The sequence below is a fragment of the Sparus aurata genome, chromosome 23 (genome assembly GCF_900880675.1).
Source record: "Sparus aurata chromosome 23, fSpaAur1.1, whole genome shotgun sequence".
In the NCBI taxonomy this organism is placed as follows: Eukaryota; Metazoa; Chordata; class Actinopteri; order Spariformes; family Sparidae; genus Sparus; species Sparus aurata.
Window position 1 is genome coordinate 27,012,966 of NC_044209.1, and position 20,597 is coordinate 27,033,562.

The window sequence follows — 20,597 nt, forward strand, 5'->3', positions numbered from 1 at the left end:
GATGTCGGCAGCAGCAGGCGATGATCCCCGAGCACTATTTTTACACGCCTTCCATTCTGTCAGGAACCGTCATTAGCTGCTTAACGAGCGTGTTGTGTTTGTGTTCAGTGAGACGACATCTCATGTTTAATTCATAATGAACAGCTTAATCAGTGTGTTTAGTGTTATAATGTGGGTTTAGAGACGGAAACTGACATTGTGAGTATTAATAGGTATTAAACGATACGTAACTCTGTGTCTCCGTGACGTTCGTGACCTTCATGTTCATCCCGGATTCAGAACCACCTGCTCAGTCACTTCCAAGGCACCTTGCTTGGATTAAGTGGATTAAACTCCAGACGGATGACAGGACAAAGTTCAAATCACTATTTTGGAATGAAAATTACTTTCTGCTCTTTGGCCAATCAGATTGTTTGTTATTGGGGAGTTCAACAAGAACTGTCTTTGGATTTGTATTCTGTAATTGTTTTAGCACAACTGATGGACGTATAGAATGATGACATTATTATAAAGTGGACATAAAACATAGGTTGAGTCTCCACATCGTTAAAGTTGTTTCCGTATCTGACAATCAGTTCAGTGGAGGCTTATAAAAGTCATCAGTGTTGTCCTACAAAGAGCACAGCTGCTACGATTAGCTTAATTCGGATCGAATTAAACAATTGAAAAGAATTAGCTTTTCCACACACATGTGCTGGCTCGGCTTAACTCCGGCTTGACTCGGCACATCAGTCCGGCTCCATTACAACAGTGTCTTTAACTAATGACGCGCTTGGCTTGAGTAGTGGTGAAGGAGTGGATGTAAATACTCTTCCTCCACCGCAAGACCTCTATCGAAAAATCAGGAAATAACCCAACTGAAAGTAAACTACAGTGGATATCTTGAAGTACAAACAGGGACGCATGAGAGAAACGAGTTGGCTGCAATCACAAGATCGCAACCCAGCTGGAGGCAAGGTAGGTGCACATTTCTGGTGTGGTTCGGCTTAACGTAAGCCCAAGTCAGCGCTGCTCAGCGGCTAAAAGTGCCATTCCGCTTCTATGAACTGATTTTATTTGTTTTGCATAAAGCATCACTGCTTCTCGCTTCTTAGACTCACGGCAATTAAGTTAGAGAAACAGCGGTGTATCATCTGCATAATGATTACATTACAAAAAGATTAATAAGGTACACTGTAGGTTAGTTGTAATGTTTAAAAAGTGAACACAAGTGGGCCGAGAATGGAGCCCTGTGGTGCACCGCCAACTAAGAAGATAAAGTAACAATTAAAGAAGCTGAACTTGATATCAAAGACACGTTTTCAATATTTTTGGACAAAGACTAAAATCTTAATTGCATATACATCAATTTTAGATTCAAACAGTGTTGTTGGTGAAACAATTAACGTCTCTGCAACATATCGAATGTCTGTTGTCCGTGCCAAGGTCAGCGATAGCCGGCCACCTTGAGGGAAGTCGTCTGGTTCGTCTGCTTTGTTCACAAATTAACACATCACACTGTGATATACATGCGGCAGTGTGAACATCTCAGGCGGGTAGCAACACATGACGGCCGCTTTGTGCCACATTTAGAATAAGCATGGGAGAGTGTCTGTAACCTGAGCTCTCATCATATTAGGGGGAGTGGTGCACGGAAGCAAGTGTGAAAAGCAGCTTGTCATCTTGAAATTACCTCACATCAACTCTTTATATAAAGCAGTAATGCGGAGTGAATGTTTACAAGGAGATACATATTTCTAAGAGAGTATATCACCTCATAATTCTGCTTAAAGATTATTATATCATAATTTTTTCCCTGTTTTCCATGTTGAGCCTGACTGTTGTGATGTTCTTGGTATTCATTTGTAATGTTTGTGCACAACAAGCCTCCCTCTCCTTCGGGAGTAATAACCCTGCAGTCTAACTGGAGCTGTTGACAGGGTTCTGGACCGTGTTCGTCCCGGCCCGTCCACTTAGCGTCCCGTCTCTGTTGAGCAAACAACAACCTGTCAGCTCCTCAAGCACCACCCGTCCTCCTCCTCTGTTTCTCCTCACTTGGAGGTTACCTTCAGCACTCGTATGTACGTAACCCTCCTCTGCTGAAAGTCACACCTGCACCCACAGTAACTCTAACCCTGCTTTACAGGGATTTCTACAAATGTCACCAACGTAGCAGCTGCTGCTGATAACTGCGCCGCTGACAGGAGTGAAAAAGGCGGATTCTGACGCGGTCCGTTTGAACCGGCGGGCTCTCGTCTCTCAGCTGTAGCTGTGAGCCGACGCTAATGTGATTTCTACAGCTGAATTGGTGAATGAATGCAGCGTTAATGAGCAGATTTATTATTATTATTATTATTATTATTACTGTTGTTGGTGTCTGCTGTGTGCGTCAGTATTTAGCTTAATGACAGTGTGGCGATATGTTATTTTAATGCATTCATTTCATCGACTCCAGCTCGTCTGAGCAAATGAGGTTGTGTCTGTATTTTTGTTATTCCCTCTGGTAATCAACTTTACATTTTATTATCAGTCATATAAAATTCTCAAATATCTCTGCTGTATCTTTTGTTTTTGCTACTTGACAGATTCAGGACGAGTAAACAAATAAAACTGGTTCTTGTGGGAAATAAACTCAGACTTTATTGTCTTTATTGATTCAGGAGACTTGAAACAACATGGATGAAGTGTCTCCATCTTTTGGCCATCAATTTTTATTGCAGGTACCAAGACAAGACTAATGGTGACTCATTTTTATAACACACAGAACATTTTCTTTACTTTCTTGACCTTTACATTCAAATAAATAACTTATTTTTCCAAAATTAAATGCAGACCTGTTGAGTTTCTGGTGACATTCTTACATTACTGATTAAAATCTTCTGATCATGTGATGATCTGCAGCCAGCAGGACGCGGATTAATTGATGATGTGTTTATATGAATGATTTCCAGTGAAGTCTGGATGGATTTTGTGAGGCAGACAGACTTTAACAAAAGCATTTCTCTGTGTCTTTGTTGAGAACGAGGTTTTAAGTTCAGGTCAGTGGATAACTGCTGCGTCGACACTATTCCTGGAGCATGTTGAGCTGTCACTGTTTACTTTGCTCGGTGTCGACTGATCCCGGGATTAACGACACAGACGGACCAGATGCTGCATGTATGCAAGAAACCCTTCTCATCGTTTTGAACATTTTCAATCTGCCTTTACATAAATTTAGATGTGACAAAGCTGAAATGTTTAGCTGCAGATGACAGTGTTAGTCTGACAGGCCCGATTCATTCTCATAAACTTCTGCGCAGATATCCTGGTTCACCAGAGGATGAAGCAGGTGAAAGGGATCAATCGTTCAAAACATTCCCATCAGCCTCAGATTTACTTGCTGCCATGGTAACAAGCTAAACTAAGATGATGAGCGTCTCGCTCGCAGGACTGTAGATTTCACGTTTTGCTTATTTTTGTATGTTTATGTCGTCTGCTTGTGTTAAAGTTGCTGTTATTTAGTCAGAGACCAAATTCATAACGACATAATACCATATTAGATGACACGACAGCATGTTTGTAAGGTGTATTGATTTGTGATTACTTCCATAAAGACTCATAAGAGACAGATTAGTTTTGATCGGAGCTGCACAGAGCGAAACATCTGGATATTTTGGTTCCGTGTACGACTGAATATCCAAATACACTGATCATACATTTCCCATAATGCTTCTTGTTTTTGGCCAGGAACTACTTCAAACCTCCAGTTTGTTACTTGGACTTTCTGTTAATAATAAAAGACTTCCTCAAACCTAATCCAGGTTACATCACTATGACATCATCAGGGTTATTTTGCACCCATTAAACATCATAATGTGATTTTGTTTAGCTGCTTATGTGACATTTTAACTTGGCAGGTCAGTTTATCACATTTTTATTCATCACATGATGTTGATTCTGCAAGATTTGACCCAATTCTTGTTTCCTGTCGTGTTCATTTCTTTTTTTAATTCAACAACACAATCGTAGGATAAGAAAATTCTACCTAATCGTTCATTTTAAACCCCAGTGGATCAGCTGACGGATGCACGAAGCTGAAGGCAGGTTTCTACTCTCCTTTACCGACAACATCGCGACTCTTCGCTCGCAATTTATTCAGCTGTGATTCGGCGACGTCGGCTCGTTCCTCCGCCTCCTCCAGTTCGTGCTGCACCTTCCGAAATTTAGCCAATTGCACGTTGGTTTGTTCCTCCTGCGCGTCGCAGAAAATGAAATCAAAAAGGAAATGTTTTTATAGATTTCACATGAAGTAAACGTGTCACACAGTGTTCTCGTGTGTTCGCTCACCGCCTCCTCAAACTGACGCTTGTATGCTTTCACTTTGAGCTGCAGTTTGTTGACTAGATCCTGCAGTCGGGCCACGTTCTTCTTCTCCTCCTCACCCTGAGAACATTTTGAGGGATTACTCTCATTTCGTCTTCACATCCGAGCAGTTAAATCTCCTCCACCGACACAGTTACATAACAGGAAACACCTTCTTCTTCTTCTTTTTTTTTTACCTGATAAGTGAGCTCTTTAATTTTCCTCTCATATTTCCGCACACCTTTCATCGCCTCCCCGCTGCGTTTCTGCTCTGCATCCAATTCATTTTCCAGCTCCCGGACCTTCGATAAAAAACAGTCAGTTTAAATCACTTTCATTCTATTTTTTTCTCCTCCTCCGTCTCTGATTCGTACCCTGGCCTCCAGTTTCTGAAGCTCTTTCTTCCCTCCCTTCAGAGCCAGCTGCTCGGCCTCGTCCAGTCGGTGCTGCAGGTCTTTCACCGTCACCTCCATGTTCTTCTTCATCCTCTCCAGGTGAGCGCTGGTGTCCTGCTCCTTCTTCAGCTCCTCCGCCATCATGGCCGCCTGTATGCAAATGTGAACATCGCTGTGAAATTTAATCCGCACGACCAAACTTCAAAGTCCTGCTGCGGCTCGCTGAAATGACTCTCTGCAGTTCAGTTCAGTAACTCACATCCATGATGGCTTTTTTGGCCTTCTCGTCCGCGTTCCTCGCCTCCTGGACGGTGTCCTCCATCTCTGACTGCAGCTGAACTAAATCAGCCTCCATCTTCTTTTTGGTGTTCAGCAGGCTGGTGTTCTGATCGTTAAACAACATTTTAAAAGGGGAAATAAACGACAGCTGTGAGAGGTTTCAGTCCACCATCATGTATATTTGATAATCGAACCACACATCGTCTCCTGACCTGCGAGTGCAGCAGCTGGACCCTCTCGTTGACGTCGATCAGCTCCTGCTCGGCCAGCTTGCGACTTCTCTCCGACTGATCCAGCGCCGCCACCATCTCCTCGTTCTCGGCCATCATCAGGTTGTTGCGGCGCTCCGTGATGGCGAGTTGCTCCTTTAAGTCCTCCTGACTGTGGAGCGCCTCGTCCAGATGGACCTGGATGTCCTGGGACAGAAAGCAGAGACTTGAAACGTTAAATCGAGTCCGATATATCAGTCTAACGTCCCCAACAAACCTTCAGCTGTGCCTGCAGGTTCCTCAGCTGCTTGGTGGCCTCGGCCGCCTGCCGGTTGGCGTGACCCAGCTGGATCTCCATCTCGTTCAGGTCTCCCTCCATCTTCTTCTTCGCCCTGATGGCGTCGTTTCTGCTGCGCGTCTCAGAGTCCAGCGTGTTCTGCAGCGTGTCCACAGTTCTCTGGTGGTTCCTCTTGAGCTGGTCGATTTCTTCGTCTTTCTCCGCCACCTTTCTGTCCACCTCCGACTTGATCTGGTTCAGCTCCAGTTGGAGGTGCAGGATTTTGGTCTCCTCGTGCTCGAGGGACGACTACAGAGAGGAGAACAACCGTTGAAGCCGTTAAATATGCAGTTTGATGTCGTTAAAGGACACAATACAAACCTCCGCTTCCTCCAGCGCTGCCTGGGTGTCTCTCCTCTCCTGCTCCGCCTGCTTTGCAGCTTTCTCCAGCTCGTGGATGGTTTTAGCGGAATGTCCGACTTGCTCGGTGATATCTGTAATCTCCTCTGAGCACGCAAAGAGAAAACAGGATCAGAAACAAACATCTTCTCACCAGGAGTTCCTCCTCGATGAATTCTTACCCTGCAGATTTTTATTCTCCCTCTTCATGTTCTCCAGGTGATCCAGAGCCTCCTCGTAAGAGTTCTTCAGCTTGAAGAGTTCAGTGCTCAGCCCTCTCGACTCTCTCTGGGAAACCTCCAGGTCCGATTGACTCTCCTCGTATTTCTGTTTCCACTCAGCCAGAATCTAACAGAGGAGGAGACAGCGTGAGCGATGACATCAGCCTCAACAAGAGAATACGCTGACAGAAGAAGACACACCTTGTCAAAGTTCCTCTGCTTCTTGTCCAGGCTGGCGCAGGCTGCGTTCGACCTCTCCAGCTCCACCATGAGATCCTCGACCTCCGCCTGCAGCCTCTGCTTGGTTTTCTCCAGAGAGGCACATTTGACATTCGCTGCCTCCGTCATCTCCTCAGAGTCCTGCAGCCGCTGGGCCAGCTTCTTCCTGCGGATCACAGATAAATTGTGTTAAAGCGTAAGAAACCCATCAGCACTGACTGCAAACGAAGATGTTTCTCACTTCGCCTCCTCGAGCTCTTCGGTGCGTTGGATGGCGTCCGTCTCGTATTTGGTTCTCCACTGAGCCACGTCGCTGTTGGCCTTGGAGAGGCAGCGCTGCAGCTCGGCTTTGGCCTCCTGTTCCTCCTCGTACTGCTCTCGGAGCAGCTCGCAGTCGTGTCGGGCCGATTGTAAACCGTGAGCCAGAGCGTTTTTAGCCTGAAAACACAGAAGCATCCACACCGCTGGGTTATTATCGGAGTTAAAGATGTGAAATGTTCCCACTGGAGGAAGAAGGTCAAGTCTTCTTACACATCATTCTGCAACAAGTGGAGGAAATGTCAAATGTTCAAAGTTCCTGTTTAAATCTTTGCTGTGACTGTATATTAGATGTAATCGCGTCTCTCAGACCTTAAATTCTTCGTCCAGAAGTCTCTTCAGCTCTTCGATCTGATGACTCCCGACAGATTTGGCTCTGTTCAGCTGGGACAGAGTGATCTCCTTCTCCTCCAGCAGACGAGTCAGTTCACCTGTCGGAGATAAAGATAACACAGACTTGACTCGGCGTCCACATTTAACACTTTTTTGTGTCTTTCTTATGATTTCGTACCATTTTCAGTCTGCAGACGAGCGCTCAGTGTGGTGAAGTCACTCAGAGACCTCTGAGCTTCGTCTGCTTTGGTCTTGTACTCGTTCATTTGGTCATCGAGGCTCCGACACTGTTTCTCCAGATTAGCCTGAAACATCGAGCGTCCGTTATCACCTGCAGCTCACCTGATAACTGAGACACGGTTCATCGTGCTGCGGACAGTCGTTACCTTGCTCTTCAGGACGCTCTCCATGTTTCCCGCCATGTCATCGATCTCCATCTTCAGCTCGCTCTTCTCCTTCTCCAGCTTCTGTTTGACTCTCTGGATGTTGTCGATCTGCTCGCTGAGCTCGGCGACGCTGTCCGCCTGCTTCTTGCGTAAAGTCGCGCCGATGGATTCGTGCTGCAGCGTGGACTCTTCCAGGTCGCGCCGCAGCCTCTGGAACTCGGCGTCCCGCTTCTTGTTCATCTCGGCCTGAGCGGCGGTGGCTCCTCCGGCCTCCTCCAGCCTCTCGCTGATCTCCTCCAGCTCTCTGGACAGATCGCACCGCTGCTTCTCCACTTTGGCTCGAGCCGAGCGCTCGGACTCGATTTCCTCTTCTAGCTCTTCGCTGCGAGCCTGCGGTGGGATTGTTTGAATTTGTGGGTTTCTTAAGAGATTAAAGATTTAAAATGAAGATATTTAAATCTGCTCACTGTTGTTATTAATCCTACCTGAAGCTCTTTAATCTTCTTCTGTAGTTGGATGCCGAGCGCTTGCTCGTCCTCGATCTTGCACTGCAGGTGAACCAATTCAAAGTCTTTTCTGAAAAGAGTGAATTTAGTTTTCTCATCAGTGCAGAAAACATTTGCAACTGACACATTTCAATTAAACCGCTGAAAACAAAAGATTTAACGGAATTTTTCAAAAGAATAGTTCAACATTTTGGGATATACAGTTGTTCGCTTTCTTGCTGAGAGTTAGATAAAAACACTGATACCACTCTTATGTCTGTTTGTTCAATATGTGGCTGGAGTCAGCAGCTGGTTAGTGTAGCGTAGCTTAGCTTAGCACGAAGACAGTAAATCAGGGGAAACGTCTGGCCTGGTTTTGTCTCAACACGTTTCATGAACATATTTAAATCTGGTTTGTTTAATCTGTACAGAAACTGATGATTAAAAACAACAATTTGTGATTTTTAGGGGGGTTACATGCCGGACTTTATTCTGTCATGACTATACTGTTGCTAGGCAGACTCCAGGCAGATGCCTTAACAACCCCTAAAATAAAAAAAATTAGTCTAGCTTTACAGTTTTTGTACGGATGACAGAAACAAGATAGAATGCAATAATTAAATAATTAAGGTGGTGGATGGCAATTTTGTTGCTGTTGGATGGAGCAGGCTAGCTGTTTCCATCTGCTTCCAGTCTTCATGCTAAGCTAACCTAAGCTAAGTAGTTGCTGGATGTATAAAACTCATTTCCTTTTCTTTCTGTTCTTGCATTTTAACACTAGGTGGCAGTAACACAACTTTACACTGGCTGCCACTCGACAAAGAATAGAAAAAAGAAGACGAAGAAGAAGAAGAAGAAGAAGAAGAAAAAGAAGAAGAAGAAGAAGAAGCAGTAACTTGTTTGCTGGTTACGACCACATATTCATGTTGGAGAAGAAGACAGACAGGAAGTGTAATTCAAACAACAACGTACTTCTTCAGCCTCTCTTCCATCTGCTGTCGGTCGTTCTCCAGGTCCATGATGGTGTCCTGCGACAGCTTCAGATCTCCCTCCAGTTTTCTTTTGCATCGCTCCACGTCTGCACGCACCTTCTTCTCCTGCTCCAGCGAGCCCTCCAGCTGCAAGAGGGATTCACGTAAACGAAGGAAATCAGACCAAGGAGATCCTGCCAACTACCGTGATGATCCATTTAAAATAAAGATTCCTTACGTCATCAACCTGCTGCTCCAACTTGATCTTCATCTTCATCAGAGAGTTGACTTTATCCTCCTCGGCCTGCAGGTCGTCTAACGTCTGCTGGTGAACCTCCTGCAGAGCTTTAATCTCCTTCGACGACTTCATCAGATTCTCCTCAAGAGTCGTGAGCTCCTCCACTAAATTCTTCACCTGAACACAGAAGAATTTACCTTGAAGTTAGCGAGCACTTAAATCCAGAACCAGTCTAAAAAACGGGGGAAACCATCAGCGGCACCTTGTTCTCTGTGGCGTATTTCTCCTTCTCCACTTTGCCGATGGTGAGCTCGAGGTCGTCGATGTCCCTCTTGAGCTCCGAACACTCGTCCTCCAGCTTCCTCTTCTTGGCGGTGATCTCGGCGTTGATCTCCTCCTCCTCCTCCACCCGCTCGGAGAACTCTTTGACTTTGGCCTCCAGGTGGATCTTGCTCTTAATCAAGCCTTCACACCTCTCCTCGGCATCGCACAGGTTCTCCCTCTCCTTCAGAGCAACGACACAGTCATGGATTATAACTTGTTTGTAAGAAAAGTTGATTTTCTCATTCCCAACTTGTCAGAAACTGACGCTGTGGGTTGTAGGATGCATCACAAAGTGTCATTATTGGTCGAGTTGGAACTGAGAGTCAAAAATCATCATCTGCTTTTGTTTTTATAACCTCGTCTGCTTGTTTTTTTAATCTGAATGTGTTGAGTTTGTGTGTCTGCTGTGTCTAACTGCCCTGCAGGGATCAATGACACTTCCTCTTATCTGACATCATTATTGATCATGCTGCTGGTGAATTTCATGAAAAAGGATTTAAAAACCCCCTCGTCTCTCCTAATCTGCTCATCCGACAGACTTAAATCGATACAAACAGAGCGCTTTGTTCGACTCGAGGTGTTTACGTACCGCCTGGATCTGAAGGTTGAGGTCGTTCTTCTCCTGGACCAGCATCACCATTTTCTCCTCCAGCTCCTTCCTCCGGGCCTCCGACTTTGCGAACTCCTCTTTGAGTCTCGCGAACTCCTCTTTCATGTTCTGCATCTCCTTCTCGGCCTCCGCGCTGCGTAGCAGCGGCTTTATCTTGAAGAAGAGCCTCATCCAGGGCCAGTTCTTCACGTTCATGAAGGAGCGGATGTTGTACTGGATGATGAAAATCGACTCCCTGCAGAGAGAAAGAGCGAAACAGTGAAGATGATGAAACTACATTTCCAAGATAATTCTCAAGTTGCTCCACAGCTGGAAATTCCACATGTATAAATCAAGCTTAAAGGGATATTCCGGTGTAAATTTAATCCATGGTCTAAATCACCGTGAAACTGTGTTAGACTCCCTCTCGAGAGATCAAGTTAGCAGACCGCTAATTTACGGAGTTTTATCAACCTCAGAAACGACCGCACGACAACAATACACTGCAGTAAATGGATCCAATTATAAACCGCCACAAAAAAGCCACAAATAATGCTCAGAACAGCACCAAACTTCAGCAACAGTACAAATAGGGTCTCAGCACATAGTCCGGGGCATCTAACCTCCGCTAGCTTAGCTGGATTTCTACTGAAAAGCTGACTAAATTTACCACTCTTCTGCAGCAGCTTCCTGTTGACGGGAAGTCCCGACGAGTCGATTACCGAGTGCAGTAGAGTTCCGCAGCTCATGGATGAAAATGTCTGATTATGACTTCATGGAAAAGCAATCAAAGTTCATATGTGTCTTACCTGCCAGTTTATAACAGTTATTATCGAGAGCGGACAGGGAAAAGAACGGAATTGAGCATTTCTAACCGCACTCGGTAATCGTCGCGTCGGGTCTTCCCCGACCCGGAAGCTGATGGAGGAGAGTTGAAATCTGTTTTTAGCTTCACAATAGAAATCCAGCTAAGCTAGCGGAGGTTAGATGCCCCGGACTATGTGCTGAGACCCTATTTGTACTGTTGCTGAAGTTTGGTTCTGTTCTGAGCATTATTTGTGGCTTTTTGGTGGCGGTTTATATTTGGATCCATTTACTGCAGTGTATTGTTGTCGTGCGGTCGTTTCTGAGGTTGATAAAACTCCGTAAATTAGCGGTCTGCTAACTTGATCTCTCGAGAGGGAGTCTAACACAGTTTCCATGGATTAAACTTACACCGGAATATCCCTTTTAAGTTTATAATATATGACATCAGTTGATCTGTCAGTGAACCTTTTCTTCGACATCTCTTTGAGCCTCAGCCTGGTGACGTAACCTCTGGACACGGCCTGGATACGAGTCATCAGAACCGCCAGGCGTTCATCCCTCATCTCCTCCAGGAGGCCCAGCAGGCCGGCTTTGAAGAACACCTGACAGAAGATACAATGCTTGTAGATGCTATTGTACACACTGCAGTCTTAATTAAGTAAAAAGTGTTTAATGGGATCTAAATGTTGCGTTAAAGATCAGACTGTTGTATTTCTTTAAGGTGGTTCAGCAGCTGATTCGTGGAGGATCTGTGGAGTCTGTGAGGAATCCAGTTTGAGATGTCACACCGTGTGGTTTTACTGTTTCAGATCTCTCAGACTGATCAGGTTGTTCTGAAAATCACCTTCGTGTGTCCGAATCTGTACTGAGCGTGATCCACATCGATGGACGACAGCAGCTTCTCTGAGGCCTTCTTGCTGTCGATGAACTGGCCCTCAGGGATCGCGCTGGCGTTCAGGATCCTGTACCTGCGTCGGAGAGAGTCGAGGGGTCAGACTTCAGCGGGTTTCAGTGTTTTGTCGTGTGTGTGTGTGTGTGTGTGTGTGTGTGTGTGTTGCATCACCTCTGCCTGAAGTCTCCGTACAGGATCCTGCTGGGGAATCCCTTCCTGCAGATCCTGATCCCTTCCAGCACGCCGTTACAGCGCAGCTGGTGGAGGACCAGGTGGTGATCCATGGACCCTACAAAGGAACAGTTCAACATGTATTAGAGCTGTTTAGCTTAGCATAGCATGTAGCATGTAAACAGGGCCGTCACGACATCAGGTTTTCATCACACGATTATCTACAGGAAATTAGTTTGTCATGTTTCTGTTTAATTTAAGGCGAATAAATGACACTCAGTATACGAGTGTAGCGAGGTGGAAAGAGTCTGTGACCACATCTGTGCATAAATTAACTAAAATAACATTAACACTTAATGATTAGCGAATGAACAACCATATGAAATGATAAACAAAACATCCACAATGCCAAAAATGTGCACCAGAACATTTACACGATATAATGAACACGTTTTATCACGTTTGTTTAATCAAAAATTGAAGTGTGAAGTTGTACAGATGTGAGAGTGACACTGATCTTCTCTGTGTTGTCGTCTCACCTGGTGTCTTGGTCTCATTGGGGATGATGCATCTAACAAAGTGAGGATGTGTGGATCTCAGGTTGGCCATCAGTTTATTCAGGTTCTCCTGCAGGAGATAAACAGATTACAGTCTCTAAACGTGGAACAGGACGGTTTAGTTTTCATTTACTTTAAGTTTTGCGACAGGACGTGGGACTGATGCATCAACATCAGCTGTTGATTTCTTTATATTTCATCTGTATTTCTTCCTTAAAACGTGGAAGTCTGATTTCTTCTGAATCATGTGGAGGTAGTGAGTTTTGCACACAGATACCAAACATCAGCGTCAACCCATCAGATTTGATCTTATCTTTGTTTTTTACCCTGAAGAGAGCAGAAACTGTCTGGAACGAGGAGCCCTTCTTCTTATAACTCTTCTTACTTCCGTCACCAGCTGCAGGAACAGAAGAGAAACAACATGAAGAGTTCAGTAAACTACATATTCAACATGATATATCTGTGGTCTGTAAACTGACCGTCAGCTAAAGCGTACGTGGCGAAGATCTGACAGAGCAGCTTCACTGAAGCCTTCTGGTAAAGCTGCACCACGGTGTCGTTCAGCGGGTCCTTGTTCTTCTCCAGCCAGCCGCTGATGTTGTAGTCGACTGTGCCGGCGTAGTGCATGAGGGAGAAGTGGGCCTCTGCTTTACCTTTGCAGGGTTTGGGCTTCTGGAAGATGCTGTTCTTGCCCAGGTGCTGGTCGTACAGCTTGTTCTTGAAGGAGCCGTCTGTCGCCTTTGGAAACATGCACTCCTCTTCCAGAATGGAAAAAATGCCCATCGGCTGCAGGAAAGAGAGCAGATCAGCTTCCATACGCTCGCTTCTACTGGTAATGTGAATATTTGTGTTTGCGAACAGGAAACGCACCTTTTCAATCAGCTCGATGCAGGCGGCCAGGTCCATGCCGAAGTCGATGAACTCCCAGTCGATCCCCTCCTTCTTGTACTCCTCCTGCTCCAGCACGAACATGTGGTGGTTGAAAAACTGCTGCAGCTTCTCGTTGGTGAAGTTGATGCAGAGCTGCTCGAGGCTGTTCATCTGACGGAAACCACAACGATTAAATAAATACAGAGAGAGATTTTGTTTGATTTTCACGTCGGTGTGATTTTTACCTCAAAGATCTCAAACCCGGCGATGTCCAGGACGCCGATGAAATGCTGTCGAGGCAGTTTGGTGTCGAGCTGCTGGTTGATCCTCGTGACCATCCACAGGAACAGCTTCTCGTACACGGCCTTCGACAGAGCTCCCATCGCGTTGTTCACCTGCAAACACGATCCTTTAACTTTCTGATTCAGTCTGAACGCGGTGAACACGTGTTTTCAGATGTAGGAACCTGCGGACTGTACCTGCTGTGGAGTCTGACCTTTGGTGACGTACTCATTCCCGACCTTCACTCGGGGATAACACAGAGCTTTGAGCAGATCGGCGGAGTTCAGACCCATGAGGTACGCGACTTTGTCGGCCACTAGAGGACGCAAATCACACAGAGACATTTTTAAAGCGTGAACTTAAAGTGAAACTCTCGCCAAAATACAACCGAGGCTTTTTTTGTGAATGTATATGAGTCAAACCTTTGTGTAAAAGCATAATTAAGATGAAAGAGGCACTTTTAAGATTTACCGTATTTTCGTTTTCAGGTCAAACTCATTTTCAATGGGAGTGCTACGGGCACTTTTACGATAGCATCAAAATCTCTATTGTTAAAACAGTAAGAAGGCTCGACACAACATGAAACTTTGCTGGTAGTATCACCAGGGTCTCTACACATGAACACGAGCATTGAGAACATTGTTTGTGTACACAGAGTTTAATAAAAAGAAGGTTTTTGAACAACTCACGTTAGCAGTAGCTTGTTCCGCTCGCCGCCGTCCTGCCAGTGGAGAAGTGTCGATCTCAGAATGTGACGTAACCTGGAGGACAGTTAAGGTGGAACTACTGTCTTCCAGCAACAACTATCCACGCGAGATCTCACGTGATTTTTCCGGCTTTTGATTTTAGTATTGTTTCTTATATGAGGCTCCTTTTTCAACTTCAAGGTCAATATTGTTTTTCGCTAACGACAAAACAACAAATTATCCTGCATTTATATGGAACTAAGCTTTAGGAGCGTTCCACCTTAACTGTCCTCCAGGTTACGTCACATTCTGAGATCGACACTTCTCCACTGGCAGGACGGCGGCGAGCGGAACAAGCTACTGCTAACGTGAGTTGTCCAAAAACCTTCTTTTTAGTAAACTCTGTGTACACAAACAATGTTCTCAATGCTCGTGTTCATGTGTAGAGACCCTGGTGATACTACCAGCAAAGTTTCATGTTGTGTCGAGACTTCTTACTGTTTTAAAAATAGAGATTTTGATGCTATCGTAAAAGTGCCCGTAGTGTGTGACATCGAGCTTCAGTTGCAGCCCGGTTGTCTCACCCTCGGTGCCGTCGGGCTCCGCCTGCTCCTCGCGCTGCTTCTGCTTGAACTTCATGTTCCCGTTGTGCATCACAGCTCCGGTCAGCTTGTAGATGCCGATCTTCTCCTCCGTGTTGAACCCGAGGATGTCGATGGCACTCTGAGGAAGTTAAAGCAGTGAGATTACAACATGTCACATGAATGTAAAGTCTCCAGATCCGACTCAGATCTGCGTCACATGGAGGCACGTTTTAATGGATTATTATCTCTGCACATATTCTTTAAACTTTAGACTGGGAAGTTTTGCACATTGGATCCTCAGAACACAGGATGTTTCAATAAATAGCTCATTTCCTTCTTTTCACCGGCTGCAATAACACATTCAGTGGTTTTTATTTCATAGGTGCATATTTCTATTAACTTCAGATTTGTTGTTTTTCACTGGTTTCCAGAAATTCGCAGGTTTCTTCTGCATGGAATAGTTTGATTTGTTGACACTTGATGATGTCGTCTTGTTCTCTTTAGCTCAATACACGTTTATTATTTGATACTTTCAAACTTGTGTGAACTCATAAATAAATAAATGTTTTTACACAACTTGTTCAAGAGGTGAGCCGGAACAGAATGAGCCATATTCTTTTATTATATTTTGTTTTTCTTTTGTATGTTTTATTGTAATCGTATTCATTTATATTTGTGATTTGTGACTTTTGCAGTGTTTGTCTTCTTTCTTTTACTATGTTTACTGTTGTGCACCAAAATACCAACACAAATCCCTTGAATGTGAGCAAATAATTGGTAATTAACCAATAATAAATTGATAAACTGATGATGCAGACGACTGCAATCATAAAACTAACAATGATTTTGAAGTGTTTTCTCTGGTAACTTTTGTTTAATTATCTGTCTTTTGAATATCAGAAAATGTTCCTATTAATCATATGACTTCCTCACATTGTGTCACATTTCTTTATATCTTATTTCTTTATCTACTCACGTCTGTGGCCATCAGCTCCTCCGTGTCGTCGATGCTCAGCACGGTGAGTTCTCCCTGGCTGATGAACGGGTAGTCGTACGGGTTGGTGGTTATCAGCAGCATCTCTGGAATAAAACGACGCATCAGTCTACAAATTAAGACATTAACGGCTCGTTATCAGATTCAAACCAGTTCAGAGTTTATTTACCGATTAACTCCGGCTTCTTGTTCGACATGATCTGATAGAAGATGTGGTAGCTTCTCTCCGCCGGCAGCTGAAACGTCACTCTGGATTTTTCCAAAAGGTCTAAACATAAAAACAATAAAACATCATTTAAAACATGAATATATATTTTTTCTAACACTTGACACTGATTTAAGGAAACTTACACGTTTCTATATCAGCTGATGCCAACTTCCCCTTTGTTCCAAAGTGGATGCGGATGAATTTGCCCTGAAAAAATTTTAATTAAATTATTATTAAAATTAAACATGTGAGTTAAAATACTTAAAAATCACTCCACTACTCTTTTATCTCTGTTTCCTCGCTGGTTTGCAAATAAAGCGCCAAATAAAATACCATTTCAAAATGCTTATAAACATTTTAATCAGATGTGATTTGTAATATTTTAATATTTAATCATATTTACTATATATTTACTATCCTATGTATCATATCTGATCTTCTTTTATGTTTGGAAACTGACTTTCTTATTCTTTTTTTAATTTCAAATAATAAAAAAAAAGAGTTGATTATTGTGTTACATCTCTATAAAAAAGCTGTTTTCTTATTCTAGCAGGCACATTTTCTCCTTATCGAAGAGATAACATGATTAAAACATGAATTAAAATAATAAATCCATAATCTTGGCGTCTCTCAGCTTCCGTACGGAACTTACGAATCTGGACGAGTTGTCGTTCCTCACGGTCTTGGCGTTCCCGAAGGCCTCCAGCAGAGGGTTGGCCTGGATGATTTGATCCTCCAGATTCCCCTGAAAACTCACATCATGAGCTCAGAACGTAACATCTGTATGAAACAGCTGTTTTATATCTAATTTATAGTTTGTTATAAATCATAAGTGGACTGAACCTGCATTTTGCCAGCAGGCTGCTCTTTCTTGCTCGAGTCTCCAAATGATGCAATGGTTGCAAAGTACTGGATGACTCTCTTGGTGTTGACCGTCTTCCCGGCACCAGATTCTCCACTGAGGATAAAAACACCATGAGAGGAGCGAATGGGAGAAACGTATACGGAGGATATTTTATGTACATGTCACATAAAGTCACACTTACGTGATCAGGATCGACTGATTCTCTCGATCTGTCCAAGGGGAAGAAAAAAGGAGAATGTTGGTCAATTTCAGCTGCGTGTGAGGAGAAAATCTGCGTTTATTTTATACTTTATATTGAATATTTTGCAGTTTTTTGATCAAACTAATTGCTGTTACGTTTCGTATGTTCTCGTTTCAGCCCAGAAACATAATGTAAATGTTAGTATCTGTGTTTTAATTTCAGTTTTGTATTTAGTTTTTATCATTTTTAGACAAGAACATTAGTTTAGTTAAATACATTTACATTTTACTGTTTTTAAATCTGTCAAGGTGCATTATGGGTAATCTTAAAGCCTAATTTCTACTTTGCTCTGTGTGTTTATATGAGTCGACCTGAAGATCCGAGCAGAACCGCTGTGACGCTATTTGTTTTGGTCTGGAAAATGTGTCAAATATGTTGTAAAAATCTAATTCTTTGGGTTTTGGACCGACGGGAAGTTAGCAAACACAAACTCGCTAACTTCAACAGCATATTTAGCTACATTTAGTTGTATTTGAGTGCAAACCTTTAACAAAACATGGCTAGACACGACCACAGGAAGAGAGGAAGAAGTTTTAAAAAGATTGGTGGAACTTTTTGAGCCGAGGATCAGAAGTTTTAAACCTCTACATGATGTGACTTGGCGGCGAAGGTAAGGTGGTTCTGAGCGGCGCCGCTAGTGGTTGTATTACTTTACATCCATGCCAACGTGAAGGAAAAGCATCTTAATGGCCGCACCTGTGAGCATGAACTGGTAGCCGTTGTCAGAGATGGAGAAGATGTGCGGAGGCGCCTCCTGGCGTTTCTTCCCTCGGTACCCGGCCACAACCTCCGGGTTGTAGACCGGAAGCCACTTGTAGGGATTCACGGTCACGCAGAAGAGCCCGGAGTACGTCTGAGGACACACCAGAAGAGCGATAAACCATCGTGACTAACACTGTAGGACGAGTAAATCAAACATCTCCTTTAAAGCTCGTCACAGAAAAAACTCGAGAAGGTTTACGTAGATCATCCAGGCGGCGTAGCGCTCCTTGAGGTTGAAGAGGACGGCGGGCTCGTGGAGATGCGTCAGCAGGGCCATGTCCTCGATCTTGTCAAACTTTGGAGGGTTCATGGGGCGAATGTCATCCAGGTGAACTGAGACGACCTGGAGAGGGAATCCAAAACAGTAAAATACATCAGAATTCAACTAAAAACCTACAAATGCACCTCGTAAACAAAACAACACGCCCACCTTTCCATCCTCGGTCTCCACGGTGACCTTGGATCCGTCCTGGCTCCTGATCTTCCCCTTCACGTACTCCTGCTTCGGATCCGGCACGAACACGGCTGTTTTGGCGTCGAACACCGCGTTCTGCGCCGCGATTCTCTCCCGCTCTGATTTGCGGAGGTACGGGGCGGCAACCCCATATATTTCCATCTCGGCGTCGCTCATTTTGTCTGCGCAAGCAGAACAAACAACATTGAGTCAGAGAGAAAAATATAAACAGATTTCGGTTACGGTTTAAGGATTGGATCGTTCTTACCGGAGCGCTGCAGACCAGAGAGAAGTGATGAAATGTTGGAATAAGGTTCCTCGCTCTTGTTTCAGTCGGACACCGCAGACATCACTCACTCCGACGAGGCTTTAGCAGCTTTTATAGACGATGCTCGGGCCTGTTTCAGGGCGCCTTCGTCTCCTATATTTGGAGATCTGGCTTCTACGCCACGTTGGAAAAGTCAAGTATGCCCACTTTGTATCCCGAACTGTCTATGTATAGCTGTATTGTGTCACTTTTAAACGGTTTCAATTGTGATCCTTCAGACTGTCCATTAAAAAGCAATGAATGCTAAGGACGACAGCTTAGGGGGGCTTACGGTCCCGACACGGCGGGCCTCATTTTCTGGGATCAGGGAAGATTAGGTCTGTTAGGGCCGTCGCTGAGATTCTGGCGTTGGCTGTCTGGAGAGCAGAACGGGTCACAGACCGCTGTTTGGGCTTTGTGTTGGAGGGTTGACGGGCAACATTTAGCACATTCCAGACAGAACCGCCTCTATTAACCAAATTCATCAGAGATTATTTGATGCATATTTATTCTTGATGTGTTGTATCGGTTGTTTGTTCGCTGCTATTGTTTGTTATTTGTGTTTTATTTGATTGTTTTGGCTTCAAATGGAAGTCATTTGATTAATCCGTCACATTTACATCATATTAATGTTAATTTATGTGTATTGTTGCTGTTAAAAGAGGCATTTAATTAACAAAGGCCACTCTCAGCACTTAGTATTTGGTATTTGGCCAATGAGAGATGATGGATAACTGCTCCGTGGTGTTGGATCGTCCTCCACTTTGGTCCCGACTGGATATTTCTTCTACTCTTTGATGGATTTCCATTAAATTTCAGTGCCAATAAAGATCCCAAGATAACAAATTTAATCCTAAAACTTACTTCAGACATTCATGGGACCACAACGATGAATCCGATGTTGACCTTTGTGGTTCGGACGTTCACGTTCACGACAAACTGTAAAAAAGTCGGGTCGCCACCAGCCGGTCGAAGGTTTAATTCGTCTGATAATTTGGTTTACGACCCAATATCTGCAAAACTGATGCAAAGCAAACATTCCTTCCACAGTGTCTCCGCAGTAAAGCCACATCCACAACTAACAAGGTTAACAATAAACCCAGCATAACTCCGCAGATCCATCCCGAATCCTCTGAGTACGTTTCTATTAACGTGTCTCAGTCGCTAAAGTCAACACAGCACCAGAATGTGATCAGATCCTCGCTCCGTTTATTTTGAGAGAGCAGTGTGTTTATTCTCATCCTGTGGTGGGTTTTTTCCTCTCTGGTCTGATATCAAGAAGTAAGTTAACTTGAATTTTCAGTTAATTTAAATGTGCTGTAATCGAGTGTGCAGACGCAGAAGAGTCGACATAAAACAAGAGTGATTTATTTATTTAAACAAATGAACGATGAGGTGTGGAAACAAGAAACATCTGCAAAGCATACCCGAGTAATATGTTGATTTAAAGGTAATTAAACAGGTAGTTTTGGTGCCTAAACTTAACCAAACTTTGATCAACAAACTGAAGTAATCAAGCGTGAATCTACGCCTGCACACAAACTCCACGTTGTGTATCTTTCTGCGGCAACCATTTTCACAATTCCTCGTCCGAGCGGAGGAAACGAGGTGGTATTCTGGAGGGAAGAGCTGAATAATGTGGGCATTTTGTCTGGCAGTGCATCACAGACAGTCTAATTGGTGCTGATTTAATAGCCTCTTAATGTCACTTGAAGGTCTGGCAACAGCTGCGATTATAATTGGCTCTTGGGTAGACAAGCGTGACCCGGGCAGGCGGACCAGCGCTGCGGACTTACAGTACGCCGACCCGCTCTGTCACGGCAGCAGATATGCGAGTGTGTGGACGTTTGAGCCCGAGGAGGCCAATTCAAGGGTCACGGGACAAGAAAGAGGGGAGGCGGAGAGAAAATCCCCATCAGCTGGTTGTGTGGGAGGAAAGGCCGATGCGTCACCC

At 44.2% G+C, this 20,597-nt stretch overlaps 1 protein-coding gene across 1 annotated transcript; it reads right to left on the reverse strand.

Annotated features, from left to right (window-relative positions):
• Nucleotides 1-2,596: 2,596 nt before the first annotated feature.
• Nucleotides 2,597-18,677, reverse strand: LOC115575315 (myosin heavy chain, skeletal muscle, adult-like). The gene is made up of 39 exons (XM_030407248.1): nt 18,605-18,677; nt 18,313-18,518; nt 18,082-18,225; nt 17,817-17,973; nt 17,061-17,088; nt 16,858-16,972; nt 16,667-16,759; nt 16,158-16,221; nt 15,976-16,074; nt 15,789-15,892; nt 14,813-14,951; nt 13,740-13,858; nt 13,506-13,655; nt 13,261-13,431; nt 12,870-13,176; nt 12,717-12,787; nt 12,373-12,460; nt 11,834-11,951; nt 11,615-11,738; nt 11,236-11,372; nt 9,964-10,219; nt 9,313-9,555; nt 9,051-9,227; nt 8,814-8,959; nt 7,842-7,932; nt 7,357-7,746; nt 7,149-7,275; nt 6,950-7,068; nt 6,561-6,757; nt 6,302-6,485; nt 6,062-6,227; nt 5,862-5,986; nt 5,481-5,789; nt 5,207-5,410; nt 4,975-5,100; nt 4,695-4,865; nt 4,518-4,622; nt 4,306-4,401; nt 2,597-4,210 (listed from the first exon to the last, which is right to left on the reverse strand). Exons 2-39 carry the CDS (start codon nt 18,511-18,513, stop codon nt 4,067-4,069), a joined length of 5,805 nt encoding a protein of 1,934 aa, XP_030263108.1. The 5' UTR covers nt 18,514-18,518; nt 18,605-18,677; the 3' UTR covers nt 2,597-4,066.
• Between the last annotated feature and the right edge of the window lie 1,920 nt (nt 18,678-20,597).